The sequence below is a fragment of the Uloborus diversus genome, chromosome 7 (genome assembly GCF_026930045.1).
Source record: "Uloborus diversus isolate 005 chromosome 7, Udiv.v.3.1, whole genome shotgun sequence".
Classification (NCBI taxonomy): domain Eukaryota; kingdom Metazoa; phylum Arthropoda; class Arachnida; order Araneae; family Uloboridae; genus Uloborus; species Uloborus diversus.
Genome location: NC_072737.1, coordinates 117,186,965 through 117,209,657, shown reverse-complemented (window position 1 = coordinate 117,209,657; position 22,693 = coordinate 117,186,965). Strand labels below are relative to the sequence as shown.

The 22,693-nt window shown below is 30.8% G+C and overlaps 1 protein-coding gene across 1 annotated transcript in view; it reads left to right on the top strand.

Annotated features, from left to right (window-relative positions):
* LOC129225850 (cadherin-23-like) overlaps positions 1-22,445 on the top strand; it is a 252,851-nt gene extending 230,406 nt beyond the window's left edge. The window contains exons 25-41 of the mRNA XM_054860371.1: positions 732-857; positions 1,479-1,665; positions 2,239-2,462; positions 2,802-2,990; positions 4,110-4,223; positions 4,788-4,908; positions 5,622-5,914; positions 7,776-8,009; positions 9,006-9,094; positions 9,634-9,720; positions 9,833-9,901; positions 11,987-12,053; positions 12,174-12,301; positions 12,460-12,500; positions 13,808-13,871; positions 18,753-18,815; positions 20,525-22,445. Coding sequence (XP_054716346.1) covers positions 732-857; positions 1,479-1,665; positions 2,239-2,462; positions 2,802-2,990; positions 4,110-4,223; positions 4,788-4,908; positions 5,622-5,914; positions 7,776-8,009; positions 9,006-9,094; positions 9,634-9,720; positions 9,833-9,901; positions 11,987-12,053; positions 12,174-12,301; positions 12,460-12,500; positions 13,808-13,871; positions 18,753-18,815; positions 20,525-20,954 — 2,526 coding nt within the window. The 3' untranslated portion in view covers positions 20,955-22,445. The remainder of the gene's footprint in view (positions 1-731; positions 858-1,478; positions 1,666-2,238; positions 2,463-2,801; positions 2,991-4,109; positions 4,224-4,787; positions 4,909-5,621; positions 5,915-7,775; positions 8,010-9,005; positions 9,095-9,633; positions 9,721-9,832; positions 9,902-11,986; positions 12,054-12,173; positions 12,302-12,459; positions 12,501-13,807; positions 13,872-18,752; positions 18,816-20,524) is intronic.
* Positions 22,446-22,693: the final 248 nt, after the last annotated feature.

The window sequence follows — 22,693 nt, the reverse complement described above, 5'->3', positions numbered from 1 at the left end:
GCTAGATTAATTTAAGTTTTTAATGGTTGGTGTAGAATATGAGAGTTTTTTCTGGTCCTCAATAAAAATGTTCAAAAGTATCCGGACCCCAACTGAAATTACTTTAATACCCCTGCTCAAGAAGAAACACAAAAATAAAATTATTTGTGTTATACTTCTATTTTAGTCTGAAATATTTCATTCTTTGGACCACATCATTTCATCATCTATTTGATTTAATGACATCTGTAAAATAAGTGTGTGTAAAGTTACACAACTGTAGTGTAAATTTTCTTTTCTCCAAACTTTTTTACGTGAAATTTTGATATTGAAAAGTCATGTCCAAGGGCGCCCATATGCAAAATTTTAAGGGGGGGGGGGGGACTCAGAAATTTTCCTCATGGTTTAGCAGAATATTTTCCCCATGGAAATCGATTTCAGTACAGATTAGAGACATTAAAGTTTGACATTTTTAATATCTTATTCATTAAGGGCGGGAAAAGAAATTTTTATACATTTTGCAAAGAAAAAAATCACTAAAAGCAAGAAAGTTATTATTTCTAGGGGGTTTGAGCCCCCCCCCCCCCTGCCTCCCTATATGGGCGCCCTTGGTCATGTCATGTCCTACTTCTGACATTTACATAAGATATTTTATGTTTGTATTTTATATGATATCTCATTTTCAATTTTTGTTATAATTTTTTTCCCATGCAAGTATGTGTTGATTATAATTTTATGCAATAATTAAATAGGGCTCAATCACTGTTGCCTCACCTTTGGACAGAGAGGAAAAAGATATATATACTCTAGTTGTTCAAGCCTGGGATAATTATGACTATGGTTTTGCTACTGGTGAAAGCAGAAAAGCTTTTAAACAGGTAATAAAAAACTTATATTTAGGAATGCAATGTATATATCACTAGAAAATGCTTGCTTGTTAAAGCAGATTATATTTTTGTAATGTTTTTTTAGGTTGTTTGCTAGTTAAATATAATTTGGTTTAGTGCATTTTAATGTAAATCTTTAAACTGAGTTTAGATATTCAACTGAAGTCTCATTATTTGAAATGATAAATTTATAATTACATAAGATTAATGTTTATATTTTTTTAATAAAAATTACTTCTTTTTCATCTCTAAAAGATAAAAAAAATGACAACTTTTTAAAAATTCTAACATGATTAGGTTCTTATTATAACTTTTTACCCTCTTGTGATCATGATTATAAATTAGAACAGACTTTGTAGCTTCAAATGTAATGTGCCAAACATTGCCTCAAAGAAAAAAAAATGTTAATGTAACCAAATAATCCAACATCATATGCAAATTTGTTAGTTTTACTTTGAAAATTCTGTCTCTCTTAACTCTTAAGTTTGTAGTGTGAAATTTTAAATACAGTAGAGCAGTATAAATAATTTAATCTTAACTTTTCTGTGACTTAATTAAAAGCTATTATTGACTCTGATGGAAAATATTTAATGTACGGATTCTCCCCTCAAGATTACTGTTAAAGTGAATGATGTCAACGATGAAGCTCCAGTATTTGTGAAGCAAGAAACTTGTGCTACAGTTACAGAATTTCATAGAATCCGGGACACCATTTTCATGGTTTCAGCTGGTGATGCTGATGACCCAGTGACTCCCAATGGGAAATTGCAATTTTCAATTGTTGGTGGAAATGATGATGGTAAGAATAAATTAACTGAAGTTAGTTTTAACTTTGTGCAAATAATAGAACTCAATGCCATCTATTTATGATTATTTCAAGTTTTATTTACCTTAATTTATCAAAAATAGTTTCTAGTTGTTGTGACAAATTCAATTAACATTTGGGAACTTTTCTACTAAAAAGGGAGATAGTTTTACCAAGTACAATCACATAAAAGTAACTATTATTGATAGTTTTTAATCTCTTCATTTATGTACGTATATAATGTATGTATAGGTGTATAATTTACGTATATAAGGTACTTACATGTAGCTTGAAAGGTCATGTATTTAGCAGCATTAAAAAAAATGTTGCTATAAGCATTTATGATGCATTGTAAAATTTTATTATTAATACTATTTTTTAATTTGCTAACAAAAGTTACAATTATGCTATTTTTAGCAGGAAACATACAGTACTCTTTAATGTTTTTAAGCCATACGATTATTCACTGAAGATGATTTCACTAAAGAATGTCATACATGAAATATAAATTGGGAACTCATTAGTATTGTAACATACGTTGAAATTTATCACATTTATTTTTCTTAGGATTATTTGGAATTGAAAGTCAGGATTCTAACACTGCTAGAATTGTTTCCCGCTATTCTTTGAGAGGAAGATTTGGAAATTACAGCCTTGTGTTACAAGCTCAAGATTCTGGAAACCCTCCATTGCATACCACATCTCGTTTCCATGTCTGTGTATCAGATGTCAATGATAACAGCCCAGTTTTTGTCAAGCCTCCTCAGAACTATACAATTCGTGTTCTTGAAGTAAGTTTTATTTCTTCTTTTTCATAGTTTACTTGATTAAATGTTTTTAAGAGCTAATTCCTTTGAAAATTAAGTAAAATTAAATAAATTAAACCATAAAGTTTTTTTTTTCTTTTTGCAACTTTGATTACTAAGTGGCAAATTTATTTCATCTTTTTTTATTCATAACAAAATACTAGCTTTCAAAAATCACTTTTTTTTAATATTTTTTAAAATTTTAAAGTTTAAAAAATATTAATTGCAACTTAAAATTGTCCTACTATTAATTTAAAATAAAGTATTTATAATAAGTGTTCCCCATTGATAGTCAAGTCCTTTTTTTTTTCTTTTTTTTCTTAGAATGCAACTCTTGGTAGTAGTGTGGTTGAAGTTAGTGCACGAGACGCAGACATAGGGTTAAATGGAGAAGTGAGATACAGATTTAAAAAATTGGCAAATGGTCATTGGAAGGCATTTAACATCCATGAGATTTCTGGTTTAATAACAGTACGAGAGCCATTGGATAGAGAAAGACAAAAAGTTTATGAGGTAAGGTTTTTTTATGCATGGATTGCAAGTTTGTGCTAGTAAATTATTTTGAAACCTAATATTCTATTATTGCTTTTTTTTTTTTTTTTTTTTTTTTTAAGAAATTTGATATTATGTAATAAAATTTATAAGGTTCTGCAGTAGGTTCAAAATCATAGATCTTAATATAGTCAAGAAGAGATAGGGAAACAAAAAATGATATTCTTAGGAAATGCAAATTTATCAACTTATTTTTAATAATCAATTGTTTATTATCCTTCAAGCTGATCTTTAAAAAGAGTTAGTTCAAACAATGTATTGAGTGAGTTATAATTATTTTTCTTTTCAAAGTCATCATTTGTCATCTGTGTTTGTAATAATCGAAAGGGGGTAAGAAAATTTGTCGTCAAACTATCAACTGTAGATAAGTTTTGAAGTAAAATAGTAGAAATAATTGGGTAAAGCATGAACTGTTTATAAAGATTGGGAAAAGATGGTATGTTTTGAAATAAATCAGAAGGAGACAAAACCAAAGTGGCGAACTTGATAGGGTAGTTACACACTTTATGTTATTCTTTTTGTTTCTGTTTTTGTATGAGTCCTAAAATTACTGCGAACATTTCTATACTCTTTCGTAAATATATTTCTCACGAAGCATTTCATAAAGTTTTTAAGCTCTTACTATAGCTTAGGGCATTTATATGTCAGTCACCAGAGGTACTACTGCTGAAAACATATTTGGATGGCAGTCAATACTATGATAATGGAAAAACAAAATATATATACATATCCTCTAACTGATACCAAAATCAGTTTGATAAATAGTTTTTTGAACTTATTTGGAAATACTAGCACTAAATGATTTGAAATTCTCTGACAGCCATATGTGTAAAAGGTTTTTTTTTTTTAGATCTCAGTTGTATTTGCCTTATGTCGGTTATAATACGGTAAGTGCTACGGATGGATGGGTGGCCAGTGTTGAGCAGTATGTGTGATTTTGCCAGCGTATTAATTAATTGGGGGAGGGGGTTATATACTTTTTAAAGTTTTAACTTTACTATAGTGTTTTTATTCTTCTTTAAAAAAAATGTATTGTCCAGTCTTGTGCCTGTTTATCTAAAATATTTGTTTTCACCTTAGGTGCGAGTTGAAGCTTATGACTTGGGGCAGCCTACATCACTTTCTACAGACTTGGACTTAACAGTTTTTATTGTTAATGTTGATGATAATGCTCCAGAATTTACAGAAGACGATGTAAGTCTCCAACTTTTTCCTGTAACCTATTTTCTTACTTTGTAAGTTTTTATCCAGAATAGTTTTTTGAAAGGTAGAATTTCAAACACTTTGTATAGGTTATTTTCTTCCCCATTAATCCATTGAATAATGTAACATATTTTTTCTGCTTGCTTTTTTTTCCTTTGCTTCGCCATAGTTATCTCCGAAGAGATTTTTAAATTTTTTCTAATTCTGATATTTTAAGTAAAATTATGTGTACAAATTTCGTAGCTTTATACAAGTAAAAACTTCATTGTACAAAAGCTAAAGCAATTTTACTTGTTTTAAGTTTATAAATAGTCATTGGATGTACTAATATGCGTTAATGTAGGGAAGGGAAATTCTCTGTATTGATATTTTTGGGAACATTCAAATATTCTCCTTGAAGCTTGTTACAATAATATCAAATAACGACATTTTGATAAAAATTATTTATGACTGCTTTAGAATGTAATAATGCCTTATAAATATTTTTTGAATGGTCATTTATATTTATTTCAAGATATTTTATATTTTCTTAATTGGTTGCCGGCTCTATTTCAGTATGAAGTTATGTTTACGGAAAATTTAGAAGCTGGAAAAGAAAACTTTAAATTAATTGCTACAGTTGATAAAGATGATGATACTGGATCTCGAAAGCCTATTCCATGCTATTTTATTGTGGGCAAGTATTGCTAGATAAATTGTAGTTTATTATTTTCATAATTATACCTTGTTTGTTTTTTATTTAATGCTTCTACTTTCGATGTTTCATTGAATATCTATTGCAAGGCATTGACTTTGTGAATGCATACAATATATTTGATAGTTACTAATTGATGTAACTTGATTCATTTTTTGACCATTCTAAGTGAGCTAATTCCTTGTAAGAGAAAAACATTTTTACTTCGCTTTTCTCAAGTATTTTTCGCTGAGGAGATTATTTAAATAGTGCTTTCGAAATTCTATTAAATGTTGTGACAATTTATTTCTAATAATGGCTGAAAAGATACCCATACTTGACAATTTGTTTGCATGCCATTTGAGTGATTATGTCTTTATTTTATTGTTAATAATGTTCTTATATTTGTTGAGAAGTAATTTAGTTCAATTAATATATTTTCAATGCTTTGTACTTGAAATACTAAGCATTAAAATTATAACCGAAAATTTTAATTATTTCTTGAAGCGTAAAGGCAACTATGTTTTCTTGACTTTTATCATTTCTACTTCCATTATTTTCTTTTTTTTATTTACTTTTTTTCCCCTGTCTCTCTTTCTCTGTTTAAAGTTTCGAATATTCTATATCTTCTGTTTTGTACTTTAAGAATTAAATACTTTTATTTATTTTTTCATTATTAGATTCAAAATTGAAACCATTATTGTGTTTCCTTACAGGTGGTAATCACTTTGGACGTTTTAAGCTAGATATATTTACTCATCAACTATCTGCTACTGAAGTATTAGATCGTGAAGAAAGGCAAAATTATACTTTAATTGTTCAGGCATCTGATGATTGTTTTCATCAACCTTCTCCAGTTCATCGTTTTGATTCCAAAGATAATTCCCTTCTCCAGGTTCATATTGGTGTACGAGACATTAATGACAATCCTCCGAGGTTCATCAAGAGAGTTTTCACAGGTGGAATAACAGCTGAAACAGACTTTGGAACTGCATTCATGATTGTTAAGGTAAATCATTTAATGAATGCATATTAACATCATATTTTAACTTTCAGACTGCATTCATGATTGTTAAGGTGAATTTAAAGGTGTTTTTAGTGAATGAATACTAACATCATGTTTAACTTCAGAACTGTATTCATAAAAATGTGAAGATAAATAATTTAATTAATGCATATTAACATCATGTTTTAACCTTGGGGACTGCATTCATGATGGTTAAGGTAAATCATTTAATTAATGCGTATTAACATCATGTTTCAACTTTGGGACTGCATTCATGATTGTTAAGGTAAATCATTTAATGAATGCATATTAACATCATGTTTCAACTTTGGGACTGCATTCATGATTGTAAGGTAAATCATTTAATGAATGCATATTAACGTAATATTTTAACATTTCCTTTTTCAAAACATAAGCGTTAAAATATTTGCCGTTTATTCGACAGTGCATAACTTGCAGACCTCTCATTTCTTGTGACTTTTAAAATTATATTTATTTATTGCTTTTAGTAATTGTGTATTGAAATACTCTAAATTTTAGTTTATATGTAAATACAGATACAAATGTAAGAACCAGCAACAGGCTATGGTCCCAACTAGACTGGTCCTAGTCAGTTAATTAGTCCTCAATGAAGCTCAATGGCTCTTTTAAAGCTATCTACCCCCGTACTCATTACATCCTCTTCTGGTAAGCTGTACCCACAACCCTATTAAAATAGTAATTTTTCCTAATTTCCAGGTTAGCCTGAGATTTGAAAAGCTTATAATAATGAACAATATTTATCTGCAAAATAGATATATTTTTATTACAATAAAGTACTTATACTTCTTACAACCAGAGATTTTTTAATGCCCCTTCAAGCATATATCAGGCATTGATAATTTGAAGCACCCCTCAAAGTTTTTGTGACACTTATTTTCACGCTTGTATTTTCAACAAAAATTGTGTTTGGGGGAAAATAGGTTTGAAAGTTTTGTTATTATTTAAAAAGCAAAATGCCAGACATTTAGAATGTTAAGAATCAAAGTAGTATATGTCTTTTCTTTCTCTGTCATCTTTCTTTTAATCTTTAGAAAGTTTTGCAGTGCTTAGAAAGTTACTCCTCAAAAATGAATTTCACTCCTCTAAAATATCTCAAGAACTACTTATACACTTTCATGGAAAAAAAATCTCTATCTCTCTTCTTTTAATTGGTTCAAATCTATTAAACTATTCTAACCTAATTACTGATATTTTTGAATGTATTAAATTTTAAAAATAATTAATGTATATACATGTTTATTTATCATTAAATATACAAGGATCAGTTATAAGGTCGCCTCACTTATAAGGTCAGTTTTGTGAAGTCCTGAGGGGTGACCTTATATCGAGGTCCGACTGTACAACACAAATGTGACGACCAGCTAGGCTGGTCCTAGTCGATATCTTAAAAAGTTAATTAATATATTAATCATATTAATAAAGGGAAATATAATGATGGAAGCAGCTGGTAGAAAATGCAAATAGATGATGGGTGATATTGTGGTTGTATAGCACATAAAATGACTTGGTTGCATGAAGGGAATTTTTTGATGACAGAATGCATAGCATTGTGCTTTCAGTAAAAGATTTACGTTTTAGCTTAATTAGTTTGCCGTAAGAATTGCTTTTGAAATCGAGATATTTTGGGAAGCTCTGCTTAAACTAGCACAATAACTAAAATATGTACTTGCAATAACTAGTGTTACATTTCATCTTGAGATAACAGTTCTAGATCTGTCTTCACTCTTTTGATCTTTGATGCAAAAAACAAAAAGAAAAAAAATGTGAAATATTTTATTACTTTTTTATCTTTATGGAATTTGATTTATTTTTTTACGTTTAGGCTATTGATCTTGACATTGGTAAAAACTCAGTAGTAACTTACCACCTACTTGGGGATGTGCAGATGACCTTGTCAGAAGGTTTGGAGTCATTAAAGGTTGCTCCTTTCATCATAAACAAAGACACTGGAGTAATCAGTCTTAATTTTGATCCTCAAAAGGGAATGAAGGGCTACTTCGATTTTGAAATCCTAGCAAATGATACTGATGGTCTCTTTGACAAGGCCCGAGTTTTTGTAAGTGCTCCTTTATTTTAATACTAACAGTTGCATTTTTGTGCAATAAAAATATTTTTAAGTTTTTCCCCTTAGTTTTCGTTCAATTTACAGCTATCTATCAATTTTGATAATGAGCTATCTTCTGCAAAAAATATACCATTTAATGTAACACAATTATAATTTATGTTTTACTTTGAAATAAATAATAAGATATCATGAATTCATACAATAATTTTCAGTTTCCTCTTTATGAGTACATAATTTTACAGAGTCATTTATTGAAGAAATGCATAACAAATTTCAAAATCTCTCATTATTGAATAGCAATGGACTAATTCAGTACCTCTGAGCCAGACTAACATAACTCCAAAAATTGCAATTTTCCGATTATTAGTGCATCATATGTAGAATCCTTTTCCTCATTGAGCTATATGAATGCAATCCTTAAAAAAAAAAAGAAATATTTTGTAATAATTTACCTCAGTGTTAAAAGAGCACGAGTCCAATTCTTTGTATTCAACAAGCAGCCATTTTTTCGGCTCTCCTGTAAAGTAGCGATTATGTAACTTACTTTAGTTTAGCTCTAAAGTACAGAATTTATGCAAGATTGTTTTGTATTTCATGAAGGAATTTTATTTGTTTTATTAGTTTGTTTATTTTATGAGTCAATAGAAAAAATTAACATTTAATTATAGTTTTTAGTTATTCATTTAGTAGTATCTACATAGAAATGGGTTAATATTTATTTATATAATTTGCTAACAATTTCTTTCGTAAACCAACTAAATATTAAAATGTTAAATTTTAATTTCATCATTTATTATTATTTATTAAATTTCTGCTGCTAAATAAATTGTAAATTTATGTTAATGAGCCTATTTCATTTGTACTATTTTTGATTGAAACTTAAAATTTGTAGTGGATGTGATTTCTGTTCCTTTAGCAGAAAAAATATTTACTGTAGAGCTTTAAGTAGGCATAAACCTTTTCAACATTTTATTTTTATACTTACAGATATATCTTTTAAGAGAAGACCAAAGAGTTCGTTTTGTGCTTCGATTGACTCCTGAAGAAATCAGAGAAAAGCTAGAAAAGTTTAGAGAGTAAGTGTATTTTAATTGATTATGGATGTTAACGTGATATTTTGCAGGGTTGCCAACCTTGGAGGAATAATGTGAAGAGCATCTCTGGTGATTTTGAGGAGCAATTTAAAAATTTTTGGAGCAGTTCGGTATTTTGTATGAAAATCAATAAAAATAACTAAAACCACTTATTTAAAATTGTTTTAGAGCTTTGATAATCATTTTAAGTAGTAGTATAAAAATAATTATTCTTAAATTAACAAAACAGCTTCAAACAGTATTTCAATCTTTGAGTATAAGCATCTTCAATTTTCCATATTTACATGTTTGACATGGTAATAGCTAAAATATATGCTTGAAAACATTCGGCCAGGAAATGTGGAGCAAAATAACTTCTTTGTGGAACCGCGGAGTTTCACAATTTTTGCAGAGCAACTCCCGAAAATGCAGAGCAGTTGGCATCCCTGTATTTTGTGAAACTGTATTTCATATTTTATTTGTATGTATACGTAAGTTTGGATTTATATTAAGTCTTTTTCATTGTTCCTTAACTATTATAGGGTGCTGAGTAATATTACTGGTGCAATTGTTAATGTTGATGAGACTAAGTATCATGAAAATAGAGATGGCTCAGTGGATAAAAAGAAGTATGCAAATGTTCTTTGGTTTTAAAAAATACCTAATTACTTTTTATTTTTCACTATATCATTCCAGTTCATGGTTTTAAATGGAAATTTTCTTTTTTTTTTTTTTTTTCAGAAGTGATTTGTATCTGCATTTTGTAAATCGAGAAGACAATTCAATCATGGAAGTTGCTACTGTATTATCGTAAGTATTTTTATTTTAGCATGTTTTTTTGCAAATTGTGAATTGAAAGAGCATGCGAAATAAAATGAGTGATATTAGTAATGAGTAAAATACCGAAGTCTATGAAGACATCACTACTAACTTTTTTTGTTTTCTCCCTCAGTGTCAGTATGATGGTATGATCTCTCGTATAATAACCAGTTGTTGGTAGATTTATTTTATTTTGATGCATTTTAAATGTTTTTGTGTTTAGTATAGAGAAGGGACACCTGTGCCAGTTTAATACATGTTTTGAAGTATCGTTCTTTAATGCTAAAATACTGCTGAAAATATTACATCAGCCAAAAAAACTGATGTTGTGAAATATGGATTTTTCGAATGTATATGCACTCTAGAAGATTTAGCATCCTATTTCAACTGAATTAGGGTGCTCAATCCCCTTCCCCAATCATCATAAGTATGGGGGGGTTGAAAAAAACCTTGAACTGAAAAAACAATGCTACATATTATAATATACACGAGTAATATGCGTATATGTTGCAATTAAATAATTATTTTAAAAAAAAAAAACAACTTTGGAAATGAAATGTTTCTAAATTCTATGCTACAGCTAATGTTAAATGAAGGGGTCATTGAGCACCTTCTTAAAATTTTAGAAAGAAGCTAAATCTTTTACTGCATAATACTATTAGTAACTCTAAAAATATTAGGGGGTATCCTGAACTCCAGCTAAAAAAAAGTTTTTATGAACCACCCTACTCCTGGGCCACCTCTAGCAACAAGGTGATACTGGTGAGGAATGAGGCATAAAAGTATCGTCCAATGCCCTATAGCTCCAATTTACCGTAAATGTCCCCCTAATTTGATCAAACTCATAGGCCGTCCCGCTTACCTTCCAAAGGAATCTCAGATATGCTCAATCTGTGACAAATCAGGAGATCAAGCAGACCAGATAAGGTGATAATGTAGAAGAGGAAGACCTTTTACACCCTTGCTGCGCGTGACTGAGCATTGCTCTTTTAAAAAATGGCTCCTGGGATCCCACCTCCCCTCCCCCATCACATGTGTCTAAAGCATGCCACAAACATACCATTAGGCTACCATAATGTTGTGGATAATATTGGGGGTGACCGTGTTTCGTATACTATAGCATCCCATAACATCATCCCAGCTGTGTATGCAATATGCAACTAAAACGCAAAGGCACTATTAAGGCATTTACAATAGGGGAAGGGGTCTACACAAGTGTAATGCGTTTTTCATCATTGCCGCCAAAATTGAATCTGAATTCACTGCTAAAAACTATCTGGATCCATCCAGTTGCTGTCCATTCCCTTTGAACAAGACACTACTTCAAAAAGAGGTATAGAGGTGACAGTGTGAAACCCCTAATCTTGCGTTATTTTCAGGGCAAACCCTATTTGCAGCTGGGGTGATAATATCAAGTGACATAGCATATGATATATGATAACCGCAAATATTAATCCACAGCACCATGACAATATAACGGTATGTTTTGTACCATGCTTCAGTCACATGTGTTGGCACTCATGGCCCCTCCCAGTAACCATTTTCACCAGGACAATGCTAAGTCACTCAAAACAAAGGTGTCAGAGCAATTTCTCTTATACATTATCACCTTCTCTAGCCTGATCAATCTCCTGATTTGTCACAAATCAAGCATATCTGGTATCTCTTAGGATAGTGGTTTAGACTCCATATGAGTTTTCTTGAATTAGCAGCGCGTTTATAGTAACTGGTGCAAGATGAATCTTATATCCTAAGAGATTGGGTATAATAATCACCCCCCCCCCCCACTACTAACTCACTCAAATCCAATAAGTGCACATAATCTTTCATCACTTTGTTATCTTTTGGTGTAATCAATTAAATTAAATTTTCTCTGAGTTATTTTGCTCACTATGCATTACTCTGACAATACTAGTACAGAATACTTCCAGTCATATATCAAAAAAATTTACTTTTTTTTTTCATTGACATAAAATTTTGTCTTTAGTTTACTTTGTTATGATTAATGAAATGTATTTTTTTTTTTTTTATGTTTCATGTTTTTCTTTTATTGATAGTTTCTCGATTTATTTTCAGATTAATTGACAAAAACATAGAGTTTTTGGATGAATTGTTCAAGGAGTTTAATGTATTGTATAGTGAAGTATGTTAATTTAGTCTTTTGTGCTTGCTGTATATCTTCTTATTTTTATTAATTATTTTTTTTAATTCAGACATACATAATTTGTTTTTCACCTAAATAAAAATTTCCTTTTTATGATAGCCTGCAGATACAGCCGTAGCTGACACTAATGTCGAAGCACAAATGCGAGTATGGTTAATTGGTCTTGCTATTTTCCTTGCCATAATGCTTGTTTTAGTCATATCCCTGTGTCTCACTCAAAGAAGCAGGTAATCTATTTTAATCTGACTACAGCTGAAAAGTTTTTTGAATTTGAATTACATCCTGAAAAGTTTTCATATAAATATTTCTTTCTTTTAAACATGATTTTTAAAAATTGTCAAAAATTTATGGTTAAAATACTAAATTTTTATTCATTTATTGTTAGGTATGAACGGAAGCTTAAAGCCGCTACAGCTACTGCATTTGGTATGATATTTCATTTTATCTTAAATGTATTTAACTCTACTTAATATATTTCCAATAGAACTGAGCTAGTTAAGTCTAATTTGAAAAGCAAAACTGCAATAAATAGTTCCTTAAATGAAAAAAAAAATGTTAACTGAGCTTATTCAATCTATTTCTTACATACACATAATTGAAGTTAGAGTCGACAATTCTTATCAAAACAAAACAATTCAAAGAGTATTATATCATAAAAAATGAAGATGCAATCCTAAACAATGGCTTCAGTTACATAGATATTAAATACCATGGCTATATTTGATTTAGGTATTTATTAAGCTAATGTGTTGCTTGAAAGTTTGCCATGGCTCCCACAGGTCAGGGAAAACCTGGAATTGTAGGTGAATTATGATCACGAAAGACAGGAAATAGCCTTAGTTTTTCTAAAACCTAAAAAATTAAAGGACTGTGGAAAATGTTACCTTTAGCATTTTAAACTTTTGTTGTAAGCAATGCCCCCTTAATACTAAATGCCTATGGCATTTGCCTCAAAAAGTGTACCTCAGCCAAAAGTCTCAATTCCCGCGCTGACCTCCGGTACAACTGACAATGCTACCTGGTGGGGGTTGAGCGACAAAGGCATTGCTATGGCAATTGATCCAAACAATTCTGATCAAATTGTCAATTGGTTAAGTTCAAAATTCAAACAAAAATCCAATGTAGGTATTATCCAATTGTGTTCTTCGCTATCAATTTCTAATACCTTCGATAGATAGCAGTAGCAGTTGTACCAAAATTTACTTGCCCTCATTTCCTTGATTTGGGATCACTTTTGTTCTATGTTAAAAGCGAGAAAGCAAAAGGCATTTAGTATTAAGGGGGCGTTGGTTGTAAGTAGGTTATTATGTTTCTTGACCACCGTGTCTGAACCGGAATGAGAACATGGGGTGTACTTACTGAAGACTTACCATGTCAGCGGAAGGACCCATTAAAGAATGAAGATTAAAGTTTCATTATTACCATTCTTAGTAGTTTGTTTTTGGATGAACTTCAGAGGAAACCATAATTTTTAGATTCCTATATAAAGCCACCAATTTAAAAACTTCAGTCTGGAATTCGTGGCTTTTTTTCTGGAGAACCTGAAAAAGTCTGTAAATTTTATTTCGGAAACTCAGTAGGAACCCTAGTTTGCTAACCCCCTAAGAATAAAATAATGAAATACCATTTGTGTGTTGAAGAAGAAAACAAGCTTGTATACTTCTACTTTTTATTGTATAAATTGAAAACAGTTTTTAGAAAAGTTCCATTCTAATTATATTTATCTTAACTAGGTTCTCAAGACTCTGCTCTAAATAGAATGGATGTCCCTAATACTAATCAGCATTCTGTTGAGGGGTATGTGTTTTCATTTCATTTACTTATTGATGCTTTAACTTTTAATCGTATCATAGAACCAGTTGAACGTGGGGGTTTTTGATAAATAATTCATAACATAAACAATGATTTACTATCATCAGATAAATTGTGGTGGTTTTGATTGTTACTTTATGTAGTGGAAATGAATGCAATGCAACTGCATTAAGGAATTATAACCAAGCAACAAGTTATTGAAAATAATCTTGTTCACAAGTACTAGAACAAGCTATAAACTATCACTTATTAGAATTGAATAAATACCTTTCCGCTTGAAAAGGAAAGGAGTATAAATCAACGTATAAGGCACTAATTAGCAGGAAAACTGCATGCACATTTTTCAAGGGTGCAAAGAACCCGTTTTTCAATGCAAAGAAGTGAGCTTTTGGATGAAGAGACATACGACTTTCGTTTGTCGGATGTCTTTTCCTTTTCATCCATGAGCTCACTTTGTTTTGCATTGAAAAACGAGTTCCTTCTAACCCCAAAACATGACGTTGCAGTTTTCCTGCTAACTTGTGCCTTATATGTTGATTATATTTTTTTGTCATTACTTATTGCTTGTTTTTTTTCTCCACCTCTTAGAAGCGTTTTATAATGCTACTTTTAATTAGTTATTAAGTGTTAATATTGACTTTTTCCACTGTTTCTTTTTCTTTTTCAAAAAATCGTAAAAAAGAATGGGGTTTTTTTGCTGAAATGAGCAAAACTTTGTCATGTTACAAATGTGTGTGTGTGTGTCCCCTAATGCTACCGTTCTTGGGTGTACCCCTCTTATTCTATGTGTGTGTCCTGAGAACGAGAACCCAACAATTGAGAACAAAAACTCATTAAACTAACCCTACTCCCATAAAAATTTCAATGATGCTGTCTTTACCATAGACAGGCCACCCTAGGCACCCCAATATAACTAGAATTATAGTGCTTCTCTTTTAATTACTAACGTTAATTTTAATAACGTTAGTTAACTGAAATGGGCTTAAATGTTATTTTCTTAGTCTATTATTGGTATCACTTTGTAAATTAGCTTTACTGCAAACACCACAAATTTCTATTAAAATCGATGCAAGACCTTGAGTAAACAATTTCTTCTCTGTCTCTATGTAGTTGCTTCAACAATAATTTAACTTATTATAAAAAAATCTGTTATTTGGATCAATATCCAAGTCCCATGTGCATCTGTTTGAAAATTACTTCTAGCATCTGTTTCAGTGGGCAAACTTCATGCAACCACATGAAAGTTACTAACAAACTAAGAACAAGGACCTGAATTTGTGATTAAGAAGGGAAATTTATCTTGGAAAACATTTTAAAATCATCTTAAAGGTTTTCTTACATAGGAAGAAAAATGAAAAAGTGATTGTGCTTGAATTTTGAAACTAAACATTGCACTAAAACTGGGACCCCCCCCCCCTTCCTAAGAGCAAAAACGCATCACATAATAAGCATAAATTATTTCCATATTGAAGTCTTAATGCAAATAAATTTTGCTTGTGTGTCAGTAAAACACCACGGCACTGAAATAAATTACATGCATTTGTAGTGTGATATTAGTATGAAATTTGCATATCAAGGAAAATATTTGTTGCCTCAAAACATATTGTTTGATCAGATTGTTTTTTCCTGTGTTTGTTTGTAAAACAAATATATATATATATATATATATATATATATATATATATATATATATATACATAAAAGGGTGGTCCTTATTTTTGAAGTTGCAGATATTTTACGCGACGCCCCCTCAATTTGTTCTATTGTACAAATAAATGATCCTTGCAAAATTTAAAGTCAATCCATGAATATTAACACGTGCCCCTAAGGCCCCCTTTTTTGAGTTTCGAAGAAAAAATTGCGGATTTTCTCATTTTTATGTAAAAATATTCAAACGTTTTATATTTAAAGTAATTTTAAACCTCAATAGGTGCTGCTACATCCATATCGACTATTCTCTCACTTTCATTCTGTAAAATTTAACATGTTACAGAGAATAAAATTTACACCAATGGCCTTGGGTCAAGCGTACCGATCATCTGTGCTTGTTCCAACCAAGCGGCAGGGGAACATTTCTTCCTATCAAGATGGACACAAGGGATTCTATAGTCCATTAATGAATGACCTAGGCTATTAATGAACGATCTTTGACAACAACAAATTGCCTCCTCCAGGCTTTGGGGGTGTTGATTTAGAAAATTCCCTGTGTATGTAATAGGAGTGTCAAATAGAGTCGCAATGTTACAATGTTATAAATATTAATAATTTCAATTATATTTTAATTCGCTGTTCTTTAGTTATAAACATACCTAAATGCTTATGCAATTTTTAATTTTTAAAACATAAATTTCGAAAAATCCTCGATTACTGCTAACATAAAACTATACTGTATTTTCCATAGCTAAAATATAAATTTAAAAAGTATCCAAATTGGAACAATGCAGAAATCTATACTTTTAATTAATTTTCTTCTATTTCAGTACATAGTCCTTTATTATCATCAAATTCTTGCGATTCACAAGATTTAGATACCGAAATGGGTATCTATCCTAACCTGTTCAGCTTTTGTTATCTACAGCTGGTCTACCACATTGCAAAAAGCTTGACAACTATTGATATCTGCTCGCCTTTCATCAGTGTTAGACAAATGCCATATTAAGGGGAGAGGTGTTGTTCATTTATTTACAGCCTATGTAGATGCAGTAAATTTAAATCCAAATGACCTACTGATCAAACGTATATTCCTTAAGAGAGCAAAAGAAAATCTTCGAGAGGTAAAATTAAATTTCATGAGTTTAAATTTAGACTTTGTTGTTATTCCCTGGGATACAAAGCTACATCCAGATATAACTGGAAAAAGAACGCTGACAGGATTACCGTGATAGCTTCAGGTCCTAATATTGAACAGTTACTCGAAATTCCTTAGATATTTCTTCAATTGTATATGATATCTTAGATGATAGCTTTTTATTGCTAACTGTTCTAGCTGTAGTGTTTGATATAACGACTTGCAATACTAACCGTATAAATTGTGCATACAATTTTTTAGAGCAAAAACTGAACGGTGATATATTACATTTGGATTGCCATCATCATGCACTTGAAATCGTACTGCAGAGTGTGTCCTTAAAAAATTTCGTGCCTTTCTTAGTTCTAAATCAGATATTCAATTATTTAAGCGCTTCAAAATTTTGTGGAAAGATCTCCATCATTCAGAACTTATAACATTTCAATCAAGTACACATACCTCTTAAATTCTAAAAGACGAAGTTGATGACACATTATTGCTCGTAAAAATGGAATTGAGAAGGATTACAGAGAGTTCTTATAACTAGTAATAATATTTCATGGTGAAGTCCCTCCTACAGGGATATATTTTTGGCAACCTGGAGTTTATCTCTGAGCCAGATGGGTGGCAACAGGAATTTTTTTGTTTGAAAATTTGTATGTTTAGGAAGCAATTTAAATAGACCTTACATGAAAAGAAAGCCCTTCAATGCTGTTTTACAATTAAATGCTGTATGAAGATATGGTTTTTCGCAGCAACCCAATCGAGGCTCCTTTGAATAATATAATATGTCTGAAAAACTAGCAGCGTACAAAATGACGACAAACATGCAGCAGAAGCAGTGATTGGAAAATTCATAAATCACTTATGGTATTTAGGAGATAAACTAGTAGCTTTGTCCGTAATGGATGAAGGAATTAACATTGAAGATTAGAATAGACTTTTCTCCGCACGCACCCCACCTCTTAGCCGTAGGCCTTAGGTTCCACCGCCCGGGGGGTCCGCGTAGCGGGCCCCCCGCACGGCTGAGTGCGGCGGTCGATAGTCGTAACATACTACGGACGCCCGTGCTGGGCGCCAGCCCAGCTGGGAGTTTACCCCTTAATGTGTGGGTCTTGCTCACCGTGAGATACGGTATATCTCCCCGTACCTCGTTGGTGTGCCGTGACCCCAGATTAGAATAGACTAGTCCAAAAAATGCTTGTGATAAGGAAGACGTGTCTGATGACTGTTTAGCAAATTTCAGATAAGAGTAGATGATTTAGAATACTTTCTTAGCAAAGATCTTCCTCTTCATAGAATCAATTACGAGTCAATAAAATTATTTGATAAATTGCAAATGCAAAAAGATTTTTTCCTATTTGATCCTGATTCATGGCAAAATGTTTAAGCTATTTAAAGGGAAGAGAGATTGTTAAAATACTGAATGTTGTGAATGATACAACTGAAAGAGGAGCACAATATTAATCAAAGAATTTCTCAACCAATTTACCAAATATGAGTCACAGAACAATTTATTTTACAGACCATCCAAGACAATCGAAAAAAAATACACACTATCGAGATACATTGAGAAAAGCGTACGATTAAGGAAAGTTTCTAAAGCATTATTTCATTCTTATTCAAAGTGAAATCTTTAGATGATATAAAGTAATTAAAAAAGTTAATTTTAGTGCTACCTCATTATAAAAATATTTTGCAAACCTAGGAGAAACGATGTACTGGGTCTGAAGTAAAAACTCGGAAGATTTGTGAGAAAATTACCAAAAGTGTTAAAGTTCAACGGCCTAGGGGCACGTGTTATTATTGACCGATTGAGTTCAAATTTTGCACACGTTACTTTTTATTATAGTGTCACAAAACTAGGGGGCGTCACTTGTTGAATTCCGAAAAGAAAAATTTCCCATATAAATAAGGACCACCCTAATATATATATATATATATATATATATATATATATATATATATATATATATATATATATATATATATATATATATATATATATATATATATATATTGTCTATAATACATTAAATGACTGAGATCTTCATATTTCTCTTTCTTTTGAATTTAAGGTCTAATCCTATTTGGATGCATTCATATGACAATGAGTGGTATAAAGAAGATGAACAAATCAGGTAAAACTTCTCATTTGCCATTATTTTATCAATATTTCAGATCCTTCATACTTTGAAAATTTATATTAAAAAAAAAATCTGCAACTGCATTGTGAGGTAGATTTTTTTTTTCCTTTCTTTTATATATATATATATATATATATATATATATATATATATATTCAAGAAAATTTATTTTGAACCTATTTTTGCATCCCTTTATTTTGATTCATTCGCATTATCAGTGCAGTTGAAATTACCATGTAACCCTGCATCAGCTGGCATGTCTGAAACAAGTGAGATTGACCGGCATGTTCGGAAATTCAAATCTTCTGGCATGCCGGATAATTTGGGGTTTATTTTTCAAAAAAAAAAAAACCTTTTTGTATGTGACATGTCTTTAACAGTGCTTTAACGGGACTAAACTAACAAAATCCCAAAATTTGAAGTGTGTAATTTTTTACATAGAGTATAATTATCAGTCTATTACTTTGAATCAATAAATATCACTTGGATTTTTTAACTACAATTAACAGTACATCTCAAATTACAATTGATTTTTTGTTACAATATGGAAAAAGAATAAATATCAAATATTTTTACTACTAGTATGAAAATTTCATGTTCTTTTTGAATGCATGAATTTTGAATAATTAAATTGCATCTATACATGCACATAAAAATTAAACTGTTTTAAAGTAAAGTGTGTTTTTCGACTTAAGACCTAAAAAACATGCTCTATCATACTGCATTGTCATAGTGTATTGTTAATAAATTAATAAACGTAATTTTTTAAGCAAATTGTAAATTATTGGCTATTCATAATATATCATTCCTCTAGAAAAATATTTCAATAGTTAAGTAAATAACAATAATTGATGTGTCAGTGATTGAACTGCTATTTCTTAATTTAAGAGTAACAGCAAATAACGCTAAGTTTTTTGACATTTTTGATGTGCAGGTTGACATGACTGATAAAACCTTGGTTAAAGCTGGATAAAAACATATTAAAAACCTAACAACCCTTCTTGAAACATCTACATAGTTTAAATATGGAAAGTAGATTATATTTCCCTGACAAGTTTTATTGTAAATTACTGGTACCTGCACGGCTTTGCCGGTAGTAAAAAAATTGATGGTCATTTGGTTCGCCTGTATATTTACAAATAATGGATGACGAATTTTCACCAATTGGCTATGTTCATTTGCTCTCCCATTCCACGTCATGATAATTTCGTAATTTACTCGTCCATCTTATGATAATTTTCTTCTGGAAAATGTTCTTAAAATTGAAATAGAAAAAGAACAAAATTGAATTTTCGAAAAATGGCTTTGAGGTGCACACCCCCGTGCTACAAACTAACTTTGTGCCAAATTTCATGAAAATCGACCGAATGGTCTAGGGGCTCTGCGTGTCACAGAGATCCAGACATCCTCCAGACAGAGAGACTTTGAGTTTTATTATTAGTAATAAAGATAAAGATAAAAAAAAGGGCTGTTTTTGACATTAAACGATTAGCCAAAAAAAAATAATTAATAAAATATATGTTTCCCAAACAAAAATGTGCAGATCTACTATATTATTTACTGACTTCAATGCAAAATCAATATTGGATTGATTAGAATTCTTTCCAGTACGGGTTCATAAATTTTGACTAATTTTGTGTTGAAATAGTGTTTTCTTTTGAAGAGAACTAACTACATTTATGCCCTTTTTTTATCTTTTGCAGCCATAATTCTGGAGACAATAACTCCTTGGATGAAAATGCCATTTCTGAAATAAGTCCAAAAAATGATTCAAAATCAGGGAATGGTCTTCGAAATCCACAGATGTCTCCTGTGAAGCATGCACCAGAGAACAATTACACTAATCAAATAAAAAATGGCTTGCGCAGGCCAGCTCCTAAACATCCAAACTTTGGAGGTACCAACATACCACCTGCAAAGATAATTGCACCATCTATTCATAGCAAAACTCTTAAAAATGGGAGCCATATCATGGACTCAGATGATGCCAGTTCTGGCTTGCTATCCCACGATTCGGTGGATACCAAGAGGCAGAACGACTTGAACAAATGCAACGCTGTCTATAGCTATGAACAGATTCCAAAGTTGATCACGCCGCCGCACATTACAAACCTGGAAACATCCGAGTTGTGAGTGTTTATATTCAGTTTATGTATCATCATCATGTTTCAGTCATAAATACAGTATAACCCTGATTTAACAACTGTCAAAGGACTGGGAAAAGTTATTGTTAAATCAAGGATGTCGTTGAATTGAGGAGCACAGACATTGCAGTCAAATCCGGACCTGTGAAATGTGTCATTAAATTGAAAATCGGGAATAGATTTAATCAAGGTCGGATTTGGAAGTGTGGAGGCCCCGGGGCAACGAAGGATTGGAGGCCTTAGGTTCTGAAAGATCATCATGTTTTCGAAAATATCCGATACTTTGATATATATACGAATATTTCGATGTATATGTATATATCCTATATTTTCAATCAGCACTTTAGTAAATAAATCCTGAAGTTACTGCTATTTATTTTTTTATATTATTATAATTTATAGGGGAGAAAAAACGTAAAATTTGCTGAAAGTCAGGATATTTTGTAAAAATTTTATTGTGGGGGGCCCCTTTGTTGTGGAGACCTCGGGGCAGTAGCCCCGCCTGCCCTCCCTTAAATCCACCCCTGGATTTAATGCTACCCTATTTAACGATTTCCTCAATTTAATAATACATTTCACTGGTCTGGATTTGACTGCATTGAATCTCTACGCTCCTCGATTTAACGATGTTATTTAACAATAACTTTTTCCAGTCCCTTGACAATCGTTAAATCAGGGTTATACTGTATGAAACAAAATTCAAGCTTTCAACAAATGTTGGAAATTCTTCATCAGTATGTGTAATCCGTTAGTCTTTAATTAGCAACATTCATCATTACTGAATGATGCTAAATTTCAAAGTAGAAAAGGTACAAATCTGTTAAAGCAACTCCAAAACAATTCAATATCTTGACAAATTTTTGAAATATTTTTGGTCTATAAAATGGATATTAGGGCATTATTTGAATTACATTATTTAATCCTAACTTAAAGAAGAAAGTTAATCTCTTAAAAAATCATTCATTTATTCCAAATTAATCATTGTCATTTGGCTGCGAATTAATGAAAGATTTTTCCATTATGTAAAACGTGGCTAATTTGATTTTTTGATTTGTGCCTGTAATTCTTTTTAAGTTATGCACTTGTCATTAAAAATAATATAAGTAAGCATTTAAGATGCTTACATATTCAAGCATTTTATGCATTTATTTAAGGATTATTTAAGCATTGATAAGTATTTAAGCATTTTCTTGCATTAAATGAAAGTTGCAATTTAAACAGGTCATGAAATAATATTTAAAAGTCTGTGAAGCAAACAAAGTGGATAGATAGATACAAAAACTTCATATTCATCACTTTGACATTATCAGCATTGGGAACAATTATTTAAAATTTTGTGAATTTGACAACTCCTTTGCTTCAAATAAATTTCAATTTTTAGTTAATTAGTTTGATTCGTTTCCAAATAATGAATAATAGTTAAAATTAAAATGAAAAATGAGCTTTATGCTACAATATGAAAATGAATCTGAAATTTTTCTCGAGATTTATTAATCAATAGTTAAAATTATTATTTACATATATATATATATATATATATATATATATATATATATATATATATATATATAATTATTTCACTCACTTTCAGTTTTTTAATTTTGAACTTTTGCAAAATTTTGATTGGCAAACAAATGCAACGTTTTACTGCTCATATATGCATCCTTGCTTTTTTAATATTATACTCATTTATAGCACAAAGTCCTAAAATGTTTTCACTGGCTCAGA